Source organism: Barbus barbus (genome assembly GCF_936440315.1).
Source record: "Barbus barbus genome assembly, chromosome: 5".
Lineage (NCBI taxonomy): Eukaryota > Metazoa > Chordata > Actinopteri > Cypriniformes > Cyprinidae > Barbus > Barbus barbus.
In genome coordinates this window covers 25844019-25864733 of record NC_136733.1, presented here as the reverse complement: position 1 = coordinate 25864733, position 20715 = coordinate 25844019, and the positions used below count along the sequence as shown (strand labels likewise).

At 37.8% G+C, this 20715-nt stretch overlaps 1 protein-coding gene across 1 annotated transcript in view; it reads left to right on the top strand.

Moving 5' to 3' along the window:
* Positions 1 to 20715, top strand: part of LOC306869953 (ADP-ribosylation factor-like protein 15) — a 127127-nt gene continuing 106412 nt past the window's right edge. Inside the window, exon 1 of the mRNA XM_079416925.1 lies at positions 1 to 249. Within this exon, the coding sequence (XP_079273051.1) occupies positions 196 to 249 (54 nt within the window). The 5' untranslated portion in view covers positions 1 to 195. The remainder of the gene's footprint in view (positions 250 to 20715) is intronic.

The following is a 20715-nucleotide window of genomic DNA, read 5'->3' as shown; positions in this document are numbered from 1 at the left end:
TTTATTTATGAATGGAGGATGAACAGAACTGTTTCCTCTTTTCTCCCTCCTTTTATTTGAGGAAGAACCATTGATTCTCTGTCTTTGTATAGTGTCTTTCTGTGTTCCCTCTTCAAAGCCGCCCTCCTCCTGTCCTCATCCAGTTACTCTGGCTCGGCTTGTTTGTTGTCTGGGGGAACGCTGTTGCTGGGGACGATGTCAGAACACATTCAGCTCTCAGTAGCCCTGTGTAGGATTGGCTTTTACACGGTAAGCCGACATGTCTCCGTACCATTTATGCATGGGCCGGTTGGTGCCTTTTCTTTGATATTAGTTATTTAGATGTTTGTCCAAACTTATTTTGGTGGAATTATGTTGTGTAATAATGCAACAGGCTATCTGAAGCTACAGGTGTCCATAGTCAACAATATACGCAATGCGAACACTATAGAAGTTTTCACATGAAGATCTATATGTTTAGTCACAGAGTCATGTTCGACAGGTTTCATGAGCTGGTTGCAGTTCAAAAATGATTAAACTGTGGTGAATATAAGTGTGTGCTCATCCCCAGGGAGTAGTGTAGCAGGTGTTTTCGGCAGTTAACCCTCAGGTTAACTTTTGTGCTTTTCTGTTAGAAGTCACAGAGGAACCTTATATGGTAGAAAAAAACCAAAACTCTAATCCTATTGTAAAATGTTCTTTGTTATGACTTGAGGTCTTTAAGCATTTAAGGCGAGACACGGCAGGCAAAAACATCGTTTTTTTTTTATTGGTCAATTTTGAGATTTTTGGATATTTGTCTTCAATAACATGTCTTCTTTTAGACTTGTGGTGAAAAAAAGTCCGAAATACACATTTAGGTCTTTATTTTACTGCACTTTGTCTGTTTGCGTCTGTAGATTTCTCATAAATTCAACAAAAGTTGGCGTTCTAAATCAACATGCTGCTCCGCGATCTCTGCCTGTACCCAGTCATCACGTATACTGCTGGAAAGCTCTCTCTCTTCTCTACAATGCTGTCGGATCCAAATATGGTCATTTGCTTTTTATCAGCAACCAATTGTGAAAGTAAAAGAGGGGATTTAACTCTAAATGCGCAATCTCATTGGCTGAAGACAATTTCTGACAACGTGATTCGTTCAGAATCGTCACATGACATGGTATGCGTTGACGCTTCCTTGTTTGGTTAAGCTTTCCGCGGGATCTTTTGAGTGAATGAATGAAAATGACTTCGCGTCAATCATCGAAAAGAGTACAGCAGTTGTCACTTGCAAGGGGGAAAAGGAAAATTAGTGATGGATTACCCAGTGAAATGCCCTCGGGAAGCGCATCTGAACGTAAGCTGTCGATGGGAGGTTTAGAATTTCTAATGTCAGAAATAGCCCAATACGTGTGGCTGTTACCACCTTCTAACATATTATAACATTACTGTAACAATATTTGTTTTGTATGGATGAAATATTTATTTATTTATAAGATTTATAAGAATAGAATAAAGTGCCATCTCATTCATTATGTTGTGTTGCGGTGGTCAGTTTTACTTTTACAGTACAGATTTCTGTGTGCTGTATCTATAAAAACAAAACAAATGAACAGTTATTGATACAATACACATTTCATTTTAGTGGCATAAATTGAGAGAGGTCTTGAGTCACTTCACAGGACCAGGGAGCAGGTCAGGCAGGCCTATGCAGATATTGATGCAGATGTGGCAGAGTTGCTGAGAGAGGATGCAGATGCGGTGATAAATATCAGTGTGTCTTTTGATGGCACTTGGCAGAAAAGAGGGTTCACATCACACTATGGGATTGGGATCATCACACTTTTAATGAGGGGGCCTCTGCCATGCTTGCCATTATGGATAAGCTTTGGCTGGAAAGCACTGTCGTTACAGTCACCACAATCAGGGAAACCGACATGCTGAGGATCACAAAAGCCGAATCCATCCGGTCTGAGAGTGTAAAACATTGCAGAAAGACTCTGAGCACAGCTAAAAAGCTGAAAAGGCATCAGCAAGAGAGGGGTGAGGGGCCTACATATGGTGCAGGCATGGATAGCTAGGCTTTCAACCCTCATGGGTGGACTTTGTGTTCCGATGGACATAGATGACTAGAGTTGCAGTTCTGATGATAAGTTTGTGTCTGTATTTGTGGTTCTCTGTGGTTAGTTGAAGGTCTTATTTGGCAATGTTGTTTTATTCAGTTGTCATTGTTCATGGTCTACATTGTTATAAACAATTACTTGGCCAGTTGTTTTGCTTGTTAGCAATGTTTTCATATAAAAATGTGTGGATTTTTACAATATAAATCTTTAAAGCCCGTTTTCTCAAAATGACTTTTCTCTCATACTCCAAGTCCGAAATCTCCACTTCAGTAGCACCTATATACACCAAACGTTCCAGTCTTGTACCTAGTTATATTATGAAGACAATTACAGAGGGATTTGTAAATATATTATTCCTAACCTGATTTATATAACATTTTATTCCAAAAAACATGGCGAAAATACATTTTTTAAGGCTATTGACAGTATATTCTGATTTACAGGATAACAAAAGTAGATATCCATAAATCCCTCTGTAATTTTTTTCCCATGTAATATGTGAACAAAATGAAAAAAGAATTTTGAACCTGGCTTTATCCAATTCTGAGATTTCGTTTTTTAAAATATATGCAAATTAGCGCATATTTAATTAGATAATGCCTAATTTGCATATTTAAACATAAAATTACAGAAACTTTGTAATACATTTTTTTCTCATCTTAATGTAGGTAATCAACTGGGAAAGTTTCATGGTGATATCTGCTAGTTAAAAATTTTACCCTATTCACCTGTAGTGTCTCGCCTTAACTAGTCTTCCAGTTTAAGTTGCCTACTGCTGAGATGTGCCGTATTGTTCTGTTTTGTTTAACTTGTAGAAAATAAAGTAATTTCTGTTGGATTATGTTTTATAAGCTTCATGTAATAACATGAGAGGATGTGGGCACAGGGATATTTATGTGAGACCTGACAGCAGCGATGGCACATGATGATCTGCTTTGGTGAAGATGGTCACACCCCCACATAAATGATGTATATTGTAGATATTAAATATCCTATCAGTTAGTTTGAATGCCCTACCATTCAAAAGTTTTGATTCAGTAATAAAAAAATAAAATAAAAATGTTTTTGACTCCCCAGTTTAAATATGTATTATTCTGTTCTACCCTTCTGAAATGCCTGGATTTGAAATCGGAAGAATTGTGGCATCACGATTTCCCCTCAACATGCCATTGTTCTGCGTCACCATCATAATTAATCAAGGAGGTGTGTTCTGAACTCATAAAAGAAGATATTTTGAAGAATGGTGGTAACCAAACTGTTGCTGGTCCCTCTTGACTTTCATAGTATGGAGAAAAAAATACTATGGAATAAGTGGGGACCCGAAAACGTTTGGTTACCCACATTCTTAAACATATCTTCTGTTGTGTTCATCAGAAGAAAATAAATCCATACAGGTTTATTGTAGATCTTAAATTTTCAGGACAGTCAGCACAATAAAAATTTGAAAGCATCAGGTGTGTGGCCCAGTGTGGATGTGGTGTGTGTGTGCTTGTGAGGGTGAAGGTTTTATTGCGTCTCATTAGTGTGCTATAGGACCTTTATTGAGACTGCAATGGAGGGGAAAATCACATGCCTTCTATTTTAGTCCTGGTCTAAAATTGTGGCACGTGTCAATCGGTTATCAGGCCTCTCACTCTAAGCACCCTACCTGCTTTCATTCCCAGTTTTGCATGTGGAAATGTGCGTTTGCACATGCAACTGCATGTGTGCTTGCTCAGTTCTGAGGTCAGTCTGACGTACTTATTTACACAAAACGTTTAGTGACAGAACTGCTTATTTTTTTCTAGTGTTCATGAGATGGTAAACCTTTGTTCACTGTTATTAGGAGAACAGTTTTCCTGTACAGAATACAAATGAGATGTGTTAACTGCCCGTTTGTTCCATTTCAGGTTGCCTTTGTGCTGATAGTTTGACTGACAGCAACAATGTTTGCATTCATTAGGTTTGCTGAGAAGGCTCTGAGAATGCTTGGCTCAGATTGTTCAAAAACACAAAGCAGTAATTAGACGGTATATTTCTGGTTGGGTATGCCAGTATGTTTGTTGATATCGGGAACAGGAGTGTTATGAAATGAGCTGCATCAATGCCCAACAACACTAAAACGTTAGTACAGTTGATATTGTCAGGCTTTCGACATTGATTTAAAGGGGCAGTTCACCCAAAATGAAAATTTTCTCCTGATTTACCGTATTTACCTGACTATAAGATGTTTTTTTTCTTGGAAATGCATCTGAAAAAACGCGGTCGTCTTATATTCATGGTCTAGACCAGGGGTGTCCAAACTCGGTCCTGGAGGGCCGGTGTCCTGCAGAGTTTAGCTCCAACCCTAATTAAACACACCTGAAGCAGCTAATCAAGGTCTTACTACAGGTGCATCTAAAAAAATTTGAATATCGTGAAAAAAGTTCATTTTTTGTACCTTATTTCAAAAAAGTTAAACTTAGATTCATTACATGTAAAGTAAAACATTTTAAAAATCTTTTTTAAATTGATGATTAGAGCTTACAGCTCATGAAAGTAAAAAATCCAGTATCTCAAAATATTAGAATATTTATGTTTTGAGTTTCATTAAATGACCATAACTACAGTTTAAATTCTGGGTATCTCTTGTTCTTTGAAACCACAATAATGGGGAAGACTGCTGACTTGGCAATGATCCAGAAGATGAACATTGATGCCCTCCACAAAGAGGGTAAGCCACAGAGGGTCATTACTGAAAGGTGCACAAGGTAAATTACAAGGAAAAGGTGCACAAGCAACAGGGATGACCGCAAGTTTGAGAATACTGTCAAGCAAAGCCAATTCAAACACTTGGGAGAGCTTCACAAGGAGTGGACTGAAGCTGGAGTCAGTGCATCAAGAGACACCACGCTCAGATGTCTTCTTTTTTTTTTTTATATATTATTACTATTTTTATAAAATTTTCACTGTTATACAAAAGTAACAAGACATCACCCAAAACAACAAACAAACAAAAAAGCCCCCACAAATAGCTCAGATTTTTACATAAAACAGGACTACCCCACATATAACAGATTAGGGAAAGAAAAAAAAATTAATACAGCAGAAAAGTTAAATGTCCAGAGAATTACACAATTACAATATTCCTTGTAGTATAATAGGGCGAAGATGAGGTTCAATATAGTCCAGATATGGAGTCCAGACTTTATAAAACTGACCTGTTTTTTGATGTAATGCATAGGTAAGACGCTCCAGGGGAATCAGCTCAAAAATGATCTTATGCCAACCTTTAAGTGATGGAGATTTATCACTAATCCAATTAAATAAAATATTTTTTCTGGCAGCAAAGGAGAGAATATTATACAATTCCATTTCCCCCAGCACCAAAAACCAACACCTTTGCAGTCTGTTACATGACCACAGACAATGTGTTAAAGTACCTACTTCAGTTTTACATTTTAGACGCGGTTAGGAGAAAAATGGAGTCTATGTATGATTTTAAATTGTATTTCTCTCGTACGTGTACAAACAGATATTTTCTTAGCAAAAGACCAAATGTCATCCCATGTTTCATCATCAATATCAGTAGCTAACTTCCTCCCATTTAGTTTTAATTCTCTGTGTATCAGCAGAAGAAATTGAACACACAGCACCATAAAATCTACCCAAAGACATTTTTCTCTGATAAAAATAATAACCTCTCAATAGAAGATCTCACAAATACTAACAAGTGTTGTGTTTTTAGTAATATGTCTCAATTCGAGGAATTAAAAAAAAATCATATTTGAACAACTGGTACTTCTGAGTTAACTCCACAAATGACATTTTATTATCTGAAAACATCCCCAAGACTGACAAGTCCCAAATTACACCAGTGTTTAAAACCATCATCCAAAATTCCTGGGGTGAAATCAGGGATGTTTAATATTGGGGTAAAGAAAGAGGTAAATATAGATCTACCTTCAAGCCTACAGACTGATCTCCATGCTTTCAGAGTATTAACTATAATTGGATTATCATATCTCTTATGTTTTGAAAGCTCTTAACAAAAAGAGCTCTTAAAGGAAATTGTGAAAAGGAGGATTCAATATCTAACCAAGTAGAGGAGGAATCATTCCTAACCCACTCTGCAATGTATCTCAGGTGGGAACTTAACCGGTACATCTTAATATTTGGAAAATCTAGACCCCCCCCCCCCCCCCCCCCCACCCCAGATCTTGGCAGGTAAAGTACTGATAATTTTAATCTAGGTTTGCGTTTACTCCATATGAAAGTCTCCAATATTAGTATTGGGGAAGTCGTGGTCTAATGGTTAGAGAGTCGGACTTGTATTCCAAAGGTTGCGATTTTGAGTCTCGGGCTGGCAGGGATTGTAGGTGGGGGAGTGAATGTACAGCACTCTGTAAATTGAAGCTCCATAGTGACACTGGCATGATCTGACAGTAAAATACTTTCTATATTACAAGATAATACTACCAAATGCAAATCTGTTTTCGGCACTGAAAAGTAATCTAACCTTGACTAACAATAATAGGAAGTAGAAAAAAAAATATATATTCCTTGTAGTTCTCCAGACATATACAAAACCAAGATCTTGACAAATATTCTGAAGAGATCTCGCCTGAGCAGTTAGAGATGCAGAGCTATGTGGGTGCTGATCTACAAGAGGATTAATTACACAATTAAAATCTCCCCCAACAATAGATGCTGGCCTGGCAATCATGTCCAAAAACACTTTAGTAACAAAGTCAGATGGATGAGCTTCAGGATAATTCATGTTTAGTATGAGAATAGTTTTACCTTGCCACACACCTTCAATAATAACATAGCGACCGTCTCTATCTTTAATGCAGTTTAAAACTTTGAATGGTAAATTACGTTTAATGAGAATAGAACACCTCTACTTCTAGATATAAAAGATGAAAAATAAATCTGCCCAAAAACACCCTGTTGTAATTTTAAATGTTCTACGTTACTCAAATGAGTCTCTTGTAAAAGAGCAATTTCGATATTTCCTTTTTTCAAAAAAGTAAGTATCTTCGTTTTACAGGATTATGGATTCCTCGAATATTCCAAGTACAAATCCTAAGCACTCGACATTGAATACTGTACAGACAATCAGTGTATACATAATACACATAATCACAAAATATATTCCTGTAAGTGTACCCTTCAGAAATCTGAGCTTTAAACAAAAATAATAAAACACACAAAACTATACAAGGAAACAAACATGCAGGAAGGACTATTCTTACTCTTTTCTTCTGCAGGCAGCTGCCTACCTCCCAAACACCACCCACATCCTTGACCATAGGGTAAACACAAACCTCACCAAGCTATCAGCAACATGATACAACTTCTTCACTCAGTGAATTATTTTGTTCATGTAACGTTACCAAGTAACTACCCGCGAAAGTTTGTCATGCTAGCCCAGGCTGTCAACGAACGCTGTCACGTCATCCAGTTAGGCGAAGCGCTTCATTGTCCTGTTGATGATCAACCTCAGAGTTGCAGGATACAACAGGGCATATTCGATCTTCATCTTCTGCAGTCGTTTTTTGTCGAAAGCTTTGCGTTTCTTTATCACCATCGCAGAATAATCGTTGGAAGAATTAAATCCTCGGTCCTGCATCAGCGCTCCTCTCGGGATCCGTGCCCACATGACGAGCTGCGTTCAACACTCGCTGCTTGTCCGTAAAGTTATGGAACTTTATGATGACGGGTCTGGGTCGTTGCGCAGGTCCTGGCAATGGCGCCAAAGAGCGACGAGCACGATCAAGCTTGATTCACCCTGCTTTCGTTGTAATCTTCAAGTAATCGGGTAGCCACTTTTCGAAGAAATGCAACCCAAGTATACGCAAATTGCACCTGCGCCCTCGATTCTCCAGATCGTCGATATGCGCTGACATGTCGCTCACTTTTTTTTTTGAAGGTCAGCCACTGTAGCTTGCAGGCATTCGGTCGAATTCTCCACACTGGCGATCCGCTTCGCCCACTCGCTCGACCAAGGGCTGAAACTGAACTGTTTGATCGTTTATCGCGGATAGGACAGTATTCACTTTCTCATCTATTACCTTCGTAATGTTTTCGGTTAATTTGTCCAAAGCTTGAGCAAAGATGGAGTTGGAGCTTTCCTCCTCACGACTATTCATGCCATGCTCGCGTCGTCCATATTAACATCCTGCTCGACGCCGCTGATGGTAGAACTTTTCGGCACAATCTTCTTAGCTTTGGGCGTTCTGTTAGATCCTTTTTTAAAAATATTGATCTAAAGACATGGCACAGTAACCCTCCAACCAAGCAGAATGATTTCACTGAATGAAAATATAAATTAACTGAATATTTGAACTGTCACGGGAGCGCGCCAAAATGCCTGTCTGCTCTACGACGCCATCTTCCTCCCCCCACCAAGCCACTTCTGAACCAGAGACAACGTCAGAAGCGTCTCACCTGGGCTGTGGAGAAAAAGAACTGGACTGTTGCTCAGTGGTCCAAAGTCCACTTTTCAGATGAAAGTAAATTTTGCATTTCATTTGGAAATCAAGGTCTGAAATCTGGAAGAAGAGTGGAGAGGCACAGAATCCATGTTGCTTGAAGTCCAGTGTGAAGTTTATCAAGTCCAAAGTCAATGCAGCCGTCTACCAGGAGATTTTGGAGCACTTTATGGTTCCATCTGCTGACGAGCTTTATGGAGATGCTGATGTCCTTTTCGAGCAGGACTTTAGCAACTGCCCACACTGCCAAAAACACTTCCAAGTGGTTTGCTGGCCATGATATTACTTTGCTTGATTGGCCAGCCAACATGCCTGACCTGAACCCCATATGGAATCTATTGTCAAGAGGAAGATGAGAAACAATGGCTCTAACAATACAGATGAGCTGAAGTCTCAATAATGCCTCAGCAGAGCCACAGGTTGATCGCTTCCATGCAACCCCTCACTGATGCTGGAGTTTGGGCTAAATGAGCCCCGACCAAGTGTTGAGTGCAGAAATCAACATACTTTAAACAACTTGACTTTTCTGATTTGCAAATCTTTTTTTTTAATTGATCTTCGGAAATATTCTAATATTTGAGATACTGGGTTTTTGACTTTCATGAGCTGTAAGCTCTAATCATCAAAATTAAAACAAAAAAACTTTTGAAATGTTTAACTTTACATGTAATGAATCTAGAATATGAAAGTTTCATTTTTTGAAATGTTACAAAAAATAATGAACTTTTTCACAATATTCTAATTTTTTGAGATGCACCAGTACTTGAAACTTGCAGGCAGGTGTGATGAGGCAAGTTGGAGCTAAACTCAGCATTCCAGGATCCCCTGGTCTAGACTTTGGCATGTCAATATTAGACCCACGACAATAGGTGGCGCCAAACACGCATAAAACGAGTGTGCCATGAAATATGTAATGTTTTGTGTGTTGTAAAGATCGCGAGTGAAAACAAAAGAAAAAGAAAAGCTTACAGCGGCATGAGTCCTGACCGTCATGTTAGCCTGATGGGACCAAACTTCCTCTTTAAGTGATTTAAAAATATAAAACAGTACCCAGATTTGAAGACTACTATAAGATTTCACTTCTACAGTTAATAAAACTTTGGTAGGCTACTATGATATGTTATATAATTCACATGGGCTACCTGTTATTTTGATGGTATATCAAAAAGTCTATATTTTTAAATGTCATTGACATTTTACCAGTATTTACCATACTTTCAAAACAAAAATTAAAATAGGAAAAATATGCAATATGAAAATAATTTAAGAAAAAAATGTGTTTTATAGAGAGAGAAAAAACAAGAATTGGTTTTCAAAAAGCCTTTTTCCAAAAGGTACATCTGGAAAAAGGGGGGTCGTCTTATAATCAGGGTCGTCTAATATTCAGGTCAGTATGGTACTTGCTCTCATGATATTCCAAACTTATATGATTTTTATTTCTTCTTAAGAAAAAATTTCTTAAGAAATGTTGGTAACCAAACCGGTTTGTTATCATAAGCCCTATTTGGACGGTTATTGTTTCTCATAGGGATGTAAGTGATTTTCACCATTTACAGGGGGTAGTCAGTGATTTAACTGCTGTCCAAATCCAGAATGTCAGGGGTTATATCGCACTCCCCCCCGTAAAAATCCCCAGCCGAATAATTGCCTTCCAAATTCACATCTCTGAGTTTGCGAAAAGAAATAGATTCAAAATTCAGTTTAAACCCTTTTTGAGCACTCTCAAACATAAATATATAAATATGTATAAATACATTTTACACAATAATAACAATAAATTTGTAAATAAAATTCATTTTATTTACAGCAGACACATGTGTCTGGCCACGTGAGCAGAGTGTTCCCGGGTTCGTAGGATAACAAAACTCGCTCCTCCACTGTGAATAAATCGCCATCTGAATCCATGAGTTTTATCACTGAGGTGATATGTAAATTTATTTTTACAGACAATTACTGTCCAAATCAGGCTATAGACGTCTATTGTGTGATTAAAAAAAAATCACAAGACAATTTCTCAAAATATTGTCATTTGTGTAAATAATGACAGTAAATGATATCAGATTTCAATTTTTCGGGTGAACTATCCCTTGAAGTATTTTACAGTTTAATTCTTTGGAGGATATTCTTGTAGAATCTGCAAACAGATGTGTATCAAAAAGAGTCTTTTAATTGTAATGTTAATATTTACAGTATTGTTAAAGCTTGAATCTGGACTTAATTGCAGTATAAACCAATTAAAATATAGGCATAATATCTAATGCCAGTCCCAGTGTTGCACTGTGATTGATTCAATATTTGTATAAATGAACCTCAAATACTTCCTGTAAGGGAACCACTTGGTGGTGCCATTTCATTAACTGTAACCCAAAACAGATTATTTGCAGTCCTGATCATCCTATAACTTCTATTTTTGTTATACAGTAAGGGTCTAAAGCTAAAGACTTGTTAAATATAAGTACTACTATTTTTAGTCAAATATTTTGTCCCATTTTCTCAACATTTTAATGTAAATGTTGGGAACTTTTAGGAGTGTACCATTTCATCGCTGACACACATGGACTAAAAGCCACAAAACAAGCAGATTCAACTTTATTTTTTTTTTCAAAATAACATTCCAGTTTTTCATTGTTCACTAGTGGTTAGTGTATCCGTTTTGTCATGTGGATTTTATTGTGAAGGTTTTTTATTTTTTATTACTAATGCTTTGTCGTCTTGTTTCCTGTGTAATTTGTGCATTGTGCATTCTTTGATATTAGCCTCTTAAGAAAAGGATGCTAGAATGAGATGTGAAGATGAAGAAATTGAAGCAAGACACGTTTATAAGATTCACTGAAGCATCACGTTAAAGTTAGTTAGATTCAAGATTCAAGATCTTTATTTGTCACATACACAATTATACAGAGTATAACCAGCAGTGAAATGTAGGTCAGGTCCGCTCCAAGGACAGTGCAATTATAAAGTATACAAATATTAAGAAAAAGAAAAGTAGAAAAAAGAATAAAATAAAATAAAATATAAATATAAATGTGCAGGTCAGAATGTTGTTGACTTAAATAGTAATAAAGAGGAATGTGCAAAAAAATTAGCAAAAAAGTTGTACAGGGTATTTAAATAGCAGCAATATGAGGTAGAGAAAAATTATGAATAGCTTATTGATATGGTGATATTTACATGGAGTCAAATGATGTTATGACACAGAGTTAGAGTTTAGGAGCCTGATGGCCTGGGGGAAGAAGCTCCTTCTAAGTCTCTCAGTTTATGCCATCAGGCTACGGAAGCGCTTACCAGATGGAAGCAGAGTGAATAGACGGTTACCAGGGTGATTTGAGTCCTTGATGATTTTGACAGCTCTATTTTTGCAGCGTTTGAGGTAGATGTCCTGCAGAGAGGAGAGAGCAGACCCTGAGATGCGCTCAGCTAAGCGCACAACTCTCTGTAGTGCTTTGCAGTCCTGATTGGAGCTGTTTCCAGTTACTGATGACTCTGCATATCTGGTGTGCGTAGCTGCATTTAGATGACTAAAGGGTCAATTTCCAGGTCACAGGCTGGCTGAACTGCAAGATGACAAGGAAGTGTTTACCAATCCTGGTCCTGAAGCACCTCTAACACTGCACAGTGTGTAGCCTTTGTGTCCTTTATTTGACACTGATAATTCATTCCATGTTCACTCCAGATTGGGGGAGCTCCAGGACTATGTTTGGAAAAAAAAGTTAGAACAATGAGATTTAGTCAGACAGCTTGACTTTGTCATGAGAAGAAACCATATAATCGTTCAACAGGAAGAGCTGGTTCTTTTTCTCCCTGAGGTTCAGCACAGGTTGTAGCATCTTGTTGCAATGGCATTGCTTGCAAATGTTTCCTGTTTCTGTGCAGAACAGCTCCATTTTGAGTTTGCACCATGTACGTTATTGCTTCTGATGTTTTGTTCAGCACAACGGCTGGCGTTTTCCAGTGTCTTTCGCTGTTCAGCTTAAGAAGGACCTTCTCGTCAGGATGTAATTTAGGCAATGCACAAGCAGAGTGTCTCCAGTCATAGAAGAACTTGTAAGACCCCTTTGCGGCTTTATCCTTCCTCTCCACTGCTTTACAATCATAGGGTCGAGGTTGGTATTTTCCCTCAAGCATTGTCAGGTTGCTTCTAATCTGCCGACCAGTCATTAGCTAGGCAGGGCTCGGTTCGGTTGCAGCTACAGGTGTTGCATGATAGCACATCAATGCCAGATGAGGATCGGGTTGATGGAGAATGTGTTTCGCAGTTTGAACTGCTCTCTCCGCAGCTCCATTGGCTTGGGGAAAATGAGGACTAGAGTTTGTGTGGTGGAAATCATAGTCTGTACAGAACTGCCGGAAAAACTGTGGGCCATTGTCAGATACAAGCTCCCTGGGAATACCCCATCTCACAAATATGCACTTCAGTCTGCTGATAACATGGAAGCTGGAGGGTGTCTGCAGGTGAGCTATTTCGATGTCATGTGAGTAATAGTCTACAACTATTAAGTAGGTTTTACCATCCAACTCACGTAAATCTGCTGCAATCTTACATCAGTTCATGCAATCCTGTTAATGTCATTCATTGCCTATTCCTGGCCACCAAACTGATATCTTTGCCCTCCTGACGACACTTGGTGAGCACCTGATACCATTCATGAATTTGGCTTAACACCTCCTCCCTCACTGACTCAGGAATGACTTTTCTGTCCTCATACAAGAACAGCCCATTGACAAAAGACAAGGAAGCCCTGGCTGTATGAAAGTAAATCAGCAGGGTATATGCTTTGGCCAACCCGTACTGAGAAAGCTGATCACTGCCTCCTCTGCATCTCCTTCTGTGGCCACCCTAATGGCATCTAGCTTGGATTGTGACACCTCTTTAGATGTGACCACTGCTTCAACATATGCCTTCACCTCATCTTCCGAGAAAGCGTGTCCGCCACCTAGGGCTGGGTATCGTTCAAAAATGTTCGATACCGATACCTTGACTTCGATACCGGTTCCTGAACGATACTTGTGCTCTCTCTTCCATGATTGCTGTTCTGACTCGGAGGTAATAACATTTTCAGCAACATTACACAAACACATTAGACGGCAATCGGAAGTTATTACAAACACTCAGTGTTTGTAGTGAGTTTTGAGTAAAAGCAGAATATAAATCTTATTTATTGTCTTATGTAGCATGATGCTACAGTGTGCATGAATGGTCTCGTAACACACGTTTTCGGTCGTGTAGTATGAACAGACATCTGCATATGATCGGAACTCCGATCAGACCGACTTTTAATAATCAATTTATTTGTAATGAACACACTGAAGTGATTTGATGGGGTGTTTGAGATGGTATGGAAAGTGTAAACACATGAATTGGATATGGGTCACAATTGAAAGAACGTGTAAACGGACAGCCAAAAATCGGATATAGGCAACAAATCGGAATTGAGCATCAAGACCTGCAGTGTAAACTAGGCCATAGTGTTCACATTGTAGGCTACTCTCCCAGGATCATAAAACAGTCCTCTGTAAAATGCGCTGCACACACTGAAATATTTGCGTTGTACTGTTCTGGAACAGTGTTGTAAATATAACTTAACTGATTTTTAGTTGTGTACTCATTTGGAACGCCAAACAAAGTACTTTCGCTTTCACAACGAAACACACAGCGTCTCCACGACATGGCGGCGGCAACAACAATACTACAGCGAGAATAAAAGTTACGCTGCCTTTCATTGCGTATACGTTTGGGTGGTGTTGCAAATCTTCCCACACCGTGACGTAGACATGTGGGGGCGTGTTTGAATGAGCCATTTTAGGAAGGCGTGGTAGAGTCTTAACTTTTATAAAGAAAATATCTTTGGGTTTGAGACTTTAATCTTTGCAACTTTACAGATCTTATAGGCAAGGCAAGGCAAGTTTATTTATATAGCACATTTCACACAGTGCTAATTCAAAGTGCTTTACATAAAAGAAAGTGAAATAGACATTAAAATCAATAAAAACATGGAAATAAAAATAATAACAACAAGGAATTTTAAAATGATATAGAAATTGATTAAAAAAATTTTTTAAAGAAAATGATTAAACCTAAAATTTATTGCAGTCAGTTCGGACATATAGCACAGTGCTCATTCAACAAATGCACAGTTAAACAGATGAGTTTTGAGTCTTGATTTAAATGTGGCTAATGTTTTAGCACATCTGATCTCTTCTGGAAGCTGGTTCCAACTGCGGGCCGCATAATAGCTAAAAGCAGACTCCCCTTGTTTTGTGTGAACCTTTGGTATTTCTAACTGATTCGATCCTAATGATCTGAGTGGTCTGTTAGGTTTATATTCAGTGAGCAGTATACAGTAATGGCCAAAAATATCGGCACCCTTGGTAAATATGATCAAAGAAGGCTGTGAAACTTAATCTGCATTGTTAATCCATTTGATCTTTTTTTTTTTTAATTCACAAAAATCTAACCTTTCATTGGATAATAAGAATTAATAACTAATTAACATTATACATACTCTAAACAAAAATAAACTACAAAAATCTATGCCATTATTTATGCTTATTTAAAATTTTCACATTTTTCCACAAGTAATAAAGTATGAAAGAAGTTAAACAAGTTTCACCCAAAAGTTTGTCATATTTCTGCTGCCGCTAAAAACAACTGTAAACTGTTGTCTGTTTTAGGGTTTGCTGGTGTGTTTCATGATCTTCCTCAGCCTGCAGCTGTAAAAGGAAAATATAATATACTTAAGTAAAGAAATGGGCTGAGTCTGACCAAATGCAACATTAGATTGACAACAGCTAAAATATAACATTTCAGTAAATAACAAACTAAGACTTTTCTCATAAATTTAGATAAGATTGCATATATTTTAAGACAAGTGTATATCAACTAGAAGGAAACTAGTATTAAAAACACTTTACAATAAGATTCCATTTGTTAGATAACATGACCTATCAATAAATAATAGTTATATAGCAATTATTCTTCTTGGGGTTAATTTTAAAATTTACTAATACATAATCAAAAGTTATAAAATTATTTATTGAACAATGATCAAACATGAATGATCAAGTGTTTACTTAAATAGCATTCAAAAACATTAATTACTGTAAAAATATTTTGTTCACTCACTGTATGTTGATGTTAGATAATAACATGAAGTCGTGTCAATGAATAGTATCTTATTGTAAAGTATACAAGAAATAAAATTTGACTGTACTTTTATTTAATCCAAACTGTGTACATATTTCATTTTAAAAGGCTTTCAAAGCCTGCTAGAGATATCCAGCCAAGAATAACAACTAAGTTAGCTAAAATGAAGTCTTTTGACAACACTACTGTAAAGATACACGCATACACCTCCTTTGAATAAATATAGCCAAAATCCATCAAATCCCACCAAAATCCATTGCTATGACTAATCATGAGAGGCAAAAGGTTACGGTAGTCGCATAACATTGGTTAATGGAAACTTCGTCATTTCACAATACTATTTTATCGACATTTATAAAATATCGCCAATGTTTTGCACAAATCTGTAGTGGATGTCGGCCGAATGTCTCCATAGACATCATCTTGGTCTTTAATTTCATCCAACCTCTGTACTAGACCCATCTTACTAGCAGTGCTATGGCTGAGCAAATTGTTGGCAAATGGCCCATCATTGACTAAAAGTGATGCTTCAGTAAACGTAAACCATCTGAATATCGCTTCGGCATCCTTGCCCATTGCATACAGCAAAGAATTTACTTGTACTTCCCCGCTTTCCTTGTTCAGCGGAACCGGGAGAACCGATGGATCCATGCAGGCCAGGTTGCAGGCTGCGAGAAATCAAAGGCCTCTGGTGGGTTGAACTTGGACATTTTCACTTCCAAAACAGGGCAAACTTGGTCGTGGGTATCACGTACGATTCTGACATGTTATGAGAGGAAACCATATAATCGTTCAACAGGTTGCATTTATTTAACCGATTGCATGAATCATTTCCACATTCTCAATCTAAATAGGGGTGGAGTCGCCTGCCAATCAGGTGCAATTTGACTGGCCAACATAATAAAGCTGGTTCCCACAGCCTTGGTGTATACACTATTGTTTTACAAGTGTCAGTTAGATATTACTAAAAATGTGTTACTTTTATTCAGCAAGGAGTCATTAAATTAATCGAAAGTGACACTGAGAGTGAACTTGCACATCTGCAATGTTTATTGCTTTGTGAGAGACAAATGAATCAAAGAGATGAAGAGCCAAACAAGACATTTCTGGAGGATTAAAGGGACAGTTCACCAAACAATGAAAATTTGTCATGTTGTTACAAACCTTAAGGACTTCTTTCTTCTGTTGAAAGTAAAATATAATAATTTGAATAATTTTGGCAGCCAAACAGTTTGAGCATATTGAGTTACGTTGAGTAAAAAATATTTTAATGCTGCACAGAAAGAAGTCACACACATGGGTGGACACATCTCTTTAACAGAAACAATTTATTTTGTATGTCAGATCAAAGATTAGGTTAAATTGGCTTTTTATGAGGTCTGGGAATATTCTTTCCAGTCCACTTTTGTTGAAGCAGTCCAAATCAGCAAGACTGAATGACAAACACTTACCAATGTGTTGAATGGTGGTTGAGTCAGGATTGGAACATTCCAGTTCTGACCCATTTAGACCTCCCCAGTTAGCACTCTGTATTATTTTGTACATCAATGAAGTTTGCCATGTTGAAATGCAGGCACTGCAATGCAGATGTGGCACACTGAGGGGAAAGTCTTTTAAAAGCTTGAAACTGATGGTTGCAACACGATTGTTTTGTACCAGACCCGGGAGATTTAAAGTCTTTCAGTATGTCTTTTCAGTGAGTCCAGTTGTTTCTTCAATCCGGGAGATTTTGTATGACTTGGTTGGTATTTTCCATTTCACTAAGAGTAATTTAGTTTTTATTGAAGATGAATATTCTCTGAAAGGGAAGAGTTTCTCTGGAAATCATGCTTTTGTCTGAAAATCAAGCAAAGTATTATGAGAAGAAATAAGTTAGCATAAACACCTAATATTATTGTTGCATATTATTGTGCCTAATGGCTATTCTGATTTGCATTATTTCCTGATCCTGTTCCATAGGCTTCTCCCATCACATCCTGTCGTCTTTCAACCAGCAATGTCACTAAAAGGCTAAAAGACCAAATTGAAAATACAATACTTATATTTAGCTTTAGATTTATTTTAGTTTTTAGTGCCTAAACTTAAACTTTTATTTTTGTGTAGTTGCCAAGGCAACATTTCAATTTTTAAAGGGCAGATCGTCGTTAGTTGGTATGATTCTTTAGGGTCTTCTGGAAAAGTCTATAACATACTTTGGTTAACATTTCTTAATGGCAGTGTAAAACAACACAAATTTTACTTTGTCAAAAACAGCTCTGTTCACAGCGACCCATTTCGGTGTATTAAATGATAATGAGCTACTGCTCACCCCACCAAATTCAAGTGCACCAAATTCAAGTGCAACTTCTCATTACTGAACTGAAGCGTCGAGAAACACCCAATACCATAAGCGTATACACAGACTATACTACACAGAGCACAGCAGAAAGACAAGTCCCCCCCCCCCGATAATTACACTGAACAAAATTATAAACGCAACACTTGTTTTTGCCCCCATTTTTCATGAGCTGAACTCAAAGATCTAAGACTCTTTCTATGTACACACAAGGCCTATTTCTCCCAAATATGTTCACAAATCTGTCTAAATCTGTTAGTGAGCACTTCTCCTTTGCCGAGATAATCCATCCACCTCACAGGTGTGGCATATCAAGATGCTGATTAGACAGCATGGTTAAATATTTAGCTGAAGCACCTTTACAGCCTTAAGTCTTTTTTGTTTGATGCGACAAGCTTTGCTCATCATCATTTGGCCATTCTTCTGCCATTCTTCTCCTCGCCTCTTCACCTCTCAAGCTCTGTCAGGTTGGATGGGGTCAGATGCACATTTTCAAGTTTCTACAGAAATATTTGATTGGGTTCAAGCTCAGGCTGTGGCTGGACCACTCAAGGACATTCATAGAGTTGTCTATAAGCCACTCCTCCTGTGTGCTTGGGCACACAGAAGTTGTCCTGTTGGAAGGTGAACTTTCTGCCCAGTCTGAGGTTCTGCATGCTCTGGACTGGGTTTTCATTAAGACTATATCAATATTTTGGTGCATTTGGTGGAGCTTTTCTTCTATTCTGATGAGTCCCTCAGTCCCTGCTGCTGAAAAACAGCCCCACAGCATGAGGCTGCTACCAGCACACTTTACTTTTGGAGTGGTACTCTGCAGGTGATGAGCAGAGCTGGTTCCCTTCAAACATGATGCTTAGAACTGAGGTTCATCAGACCAGAGAATCTAGTTTCTCAGAGTCTGAGGGTCCTTTAGGTACTTTTTTTGTAAATTCCAAGTGTGTTTTCTTTTGTCTTCACTGAGGAGAGGATTGAGTTTGGCCACACCGCCATAAAGCCCAGCTCGGTGGTGTGTTGCAGCGATGTTTGTCCTTCTGTAGATTTCTCCTATCTCCACATATGATCATAGAGATCAACTAGAGCAGGGTTCCTCAAATCTAAACTCTGCAGGAGTGGGCCAGATTTGAGGATGCCTGAACTAAAGTGACCATCAGGTTCTTCGTCACCACTCTAACCAAAGCCCTTCTCCATCAATTTCTCAGTTTGACTAGGAGGCCAGCTCTAAGAAGAATCCTGGTTGTTTCAAACTACAGTACATGCTTCTGTGACCCTTCAGTGAAGCAGATTTTTTTTTTCTGAACTCTTCCCCAGATGTGTGGCTTGACGCAAACCTGTTTCTGAGCTCTACAGACAGTTCTTGCTGACTTAAAATTTTTAGTTTAGTCAACTAAAATGTTCCAGTTGTCCCTTAAATTAACATTGAGTATCTTAAAATTTAAAGTTGACTAAACTAAAAATTAAGTCAGCGGGGTAACAAATTATTTTAAGTTGAAACAACTTTTTTAAACCATTGAATTTGCCACAGGTAACCTTCACTCAAAGTCTAGTAACACCTACAAGCAATATGAATGCTCCTGAGCTAAATTCCAGCTGTCCCAGATAAGGGTATGAGTACTTATGCAAAGGAATAATTTTTTTTTTCAAAGTTTTTTTATTTTTAATAAATTAGCAAAGATGTTAAAAACATGTTTTTGTTTTACCATTATAGTGTATAGAGTGTAGATTGATGTGGAAAAAAGTAATTTAAAGTAGTTTAACATAAGGCAGCAACATAAAACGTGGAAAAAAAAAAGGGGGTATGAATACTTTCGCTAGGCACTGTAATGTAAGCGATTCAGTATGGAAACTATTTTATCACAATAAAAGTCGCAGGGTAGTGTTGACAAGTTTCTGTGTGCGAGTAATAATGTGTGTGTGTGTGTGCGTCAATTAAAGCATATAAATATATATAAAATTGCCCCCCCCCCCCAATGTTCAGGTTAGGTTGTATGTGTTAATGGTGACCACTAAGTGGCAGAATGACTCTGCTGCTACATGGCCAATCGTTCCTTTTCAGGTCAGTGCAGTTCAAAAAGTTATTAAATCAGGCTTAATCCTTCCTGAGACATTTAGGACTTTGAAATTTAGGAATTTGAAATCTCCTGTTTGTGCCATGCCTTGAAAACAGCTGTTCCTGTTCTTCATTCAATCTGGAGTGTCTGAATGTGTCTTAATGCTGAGGGAAAGCCATGAGTTCCAGCTTGAGATGGGTGGGCTTGGCAGTGGGGTCCCTGAATCTGGTTTGAGTTTGCTATTACATAAGTGTTGAGATTTGTTGTTTTTGAAATGAGGGGTCCAAAAAAATCAAGAAAAATAAAAAAAACAAAGGGACTCCAGAAACAAATGTGGTGTGCAAACAACACAGGGCCTTTATGATTAGTCTCTCTCTGCGGAGGCCGTGGAATTCTCTGTAGACTTAGAGTGGGTCAACATAAATACAGGACCCTGTTTTTGAGGCCTATGTTCTGATCTGCAATAATATTAACACTTTTTATTTATTTATTTTTTGGTGATCCCTTTAATGTAAACTCTCAAGATGTGCTGTATGTGATAAGTTTGTTTGTTGTTTTGTTGTGTAGGTCACATACAGTTCATGATTACCCAACAATTTTATTTAATTATTTAAAAGTATGTTCTTAATATACATTACCTAACATGATTTGA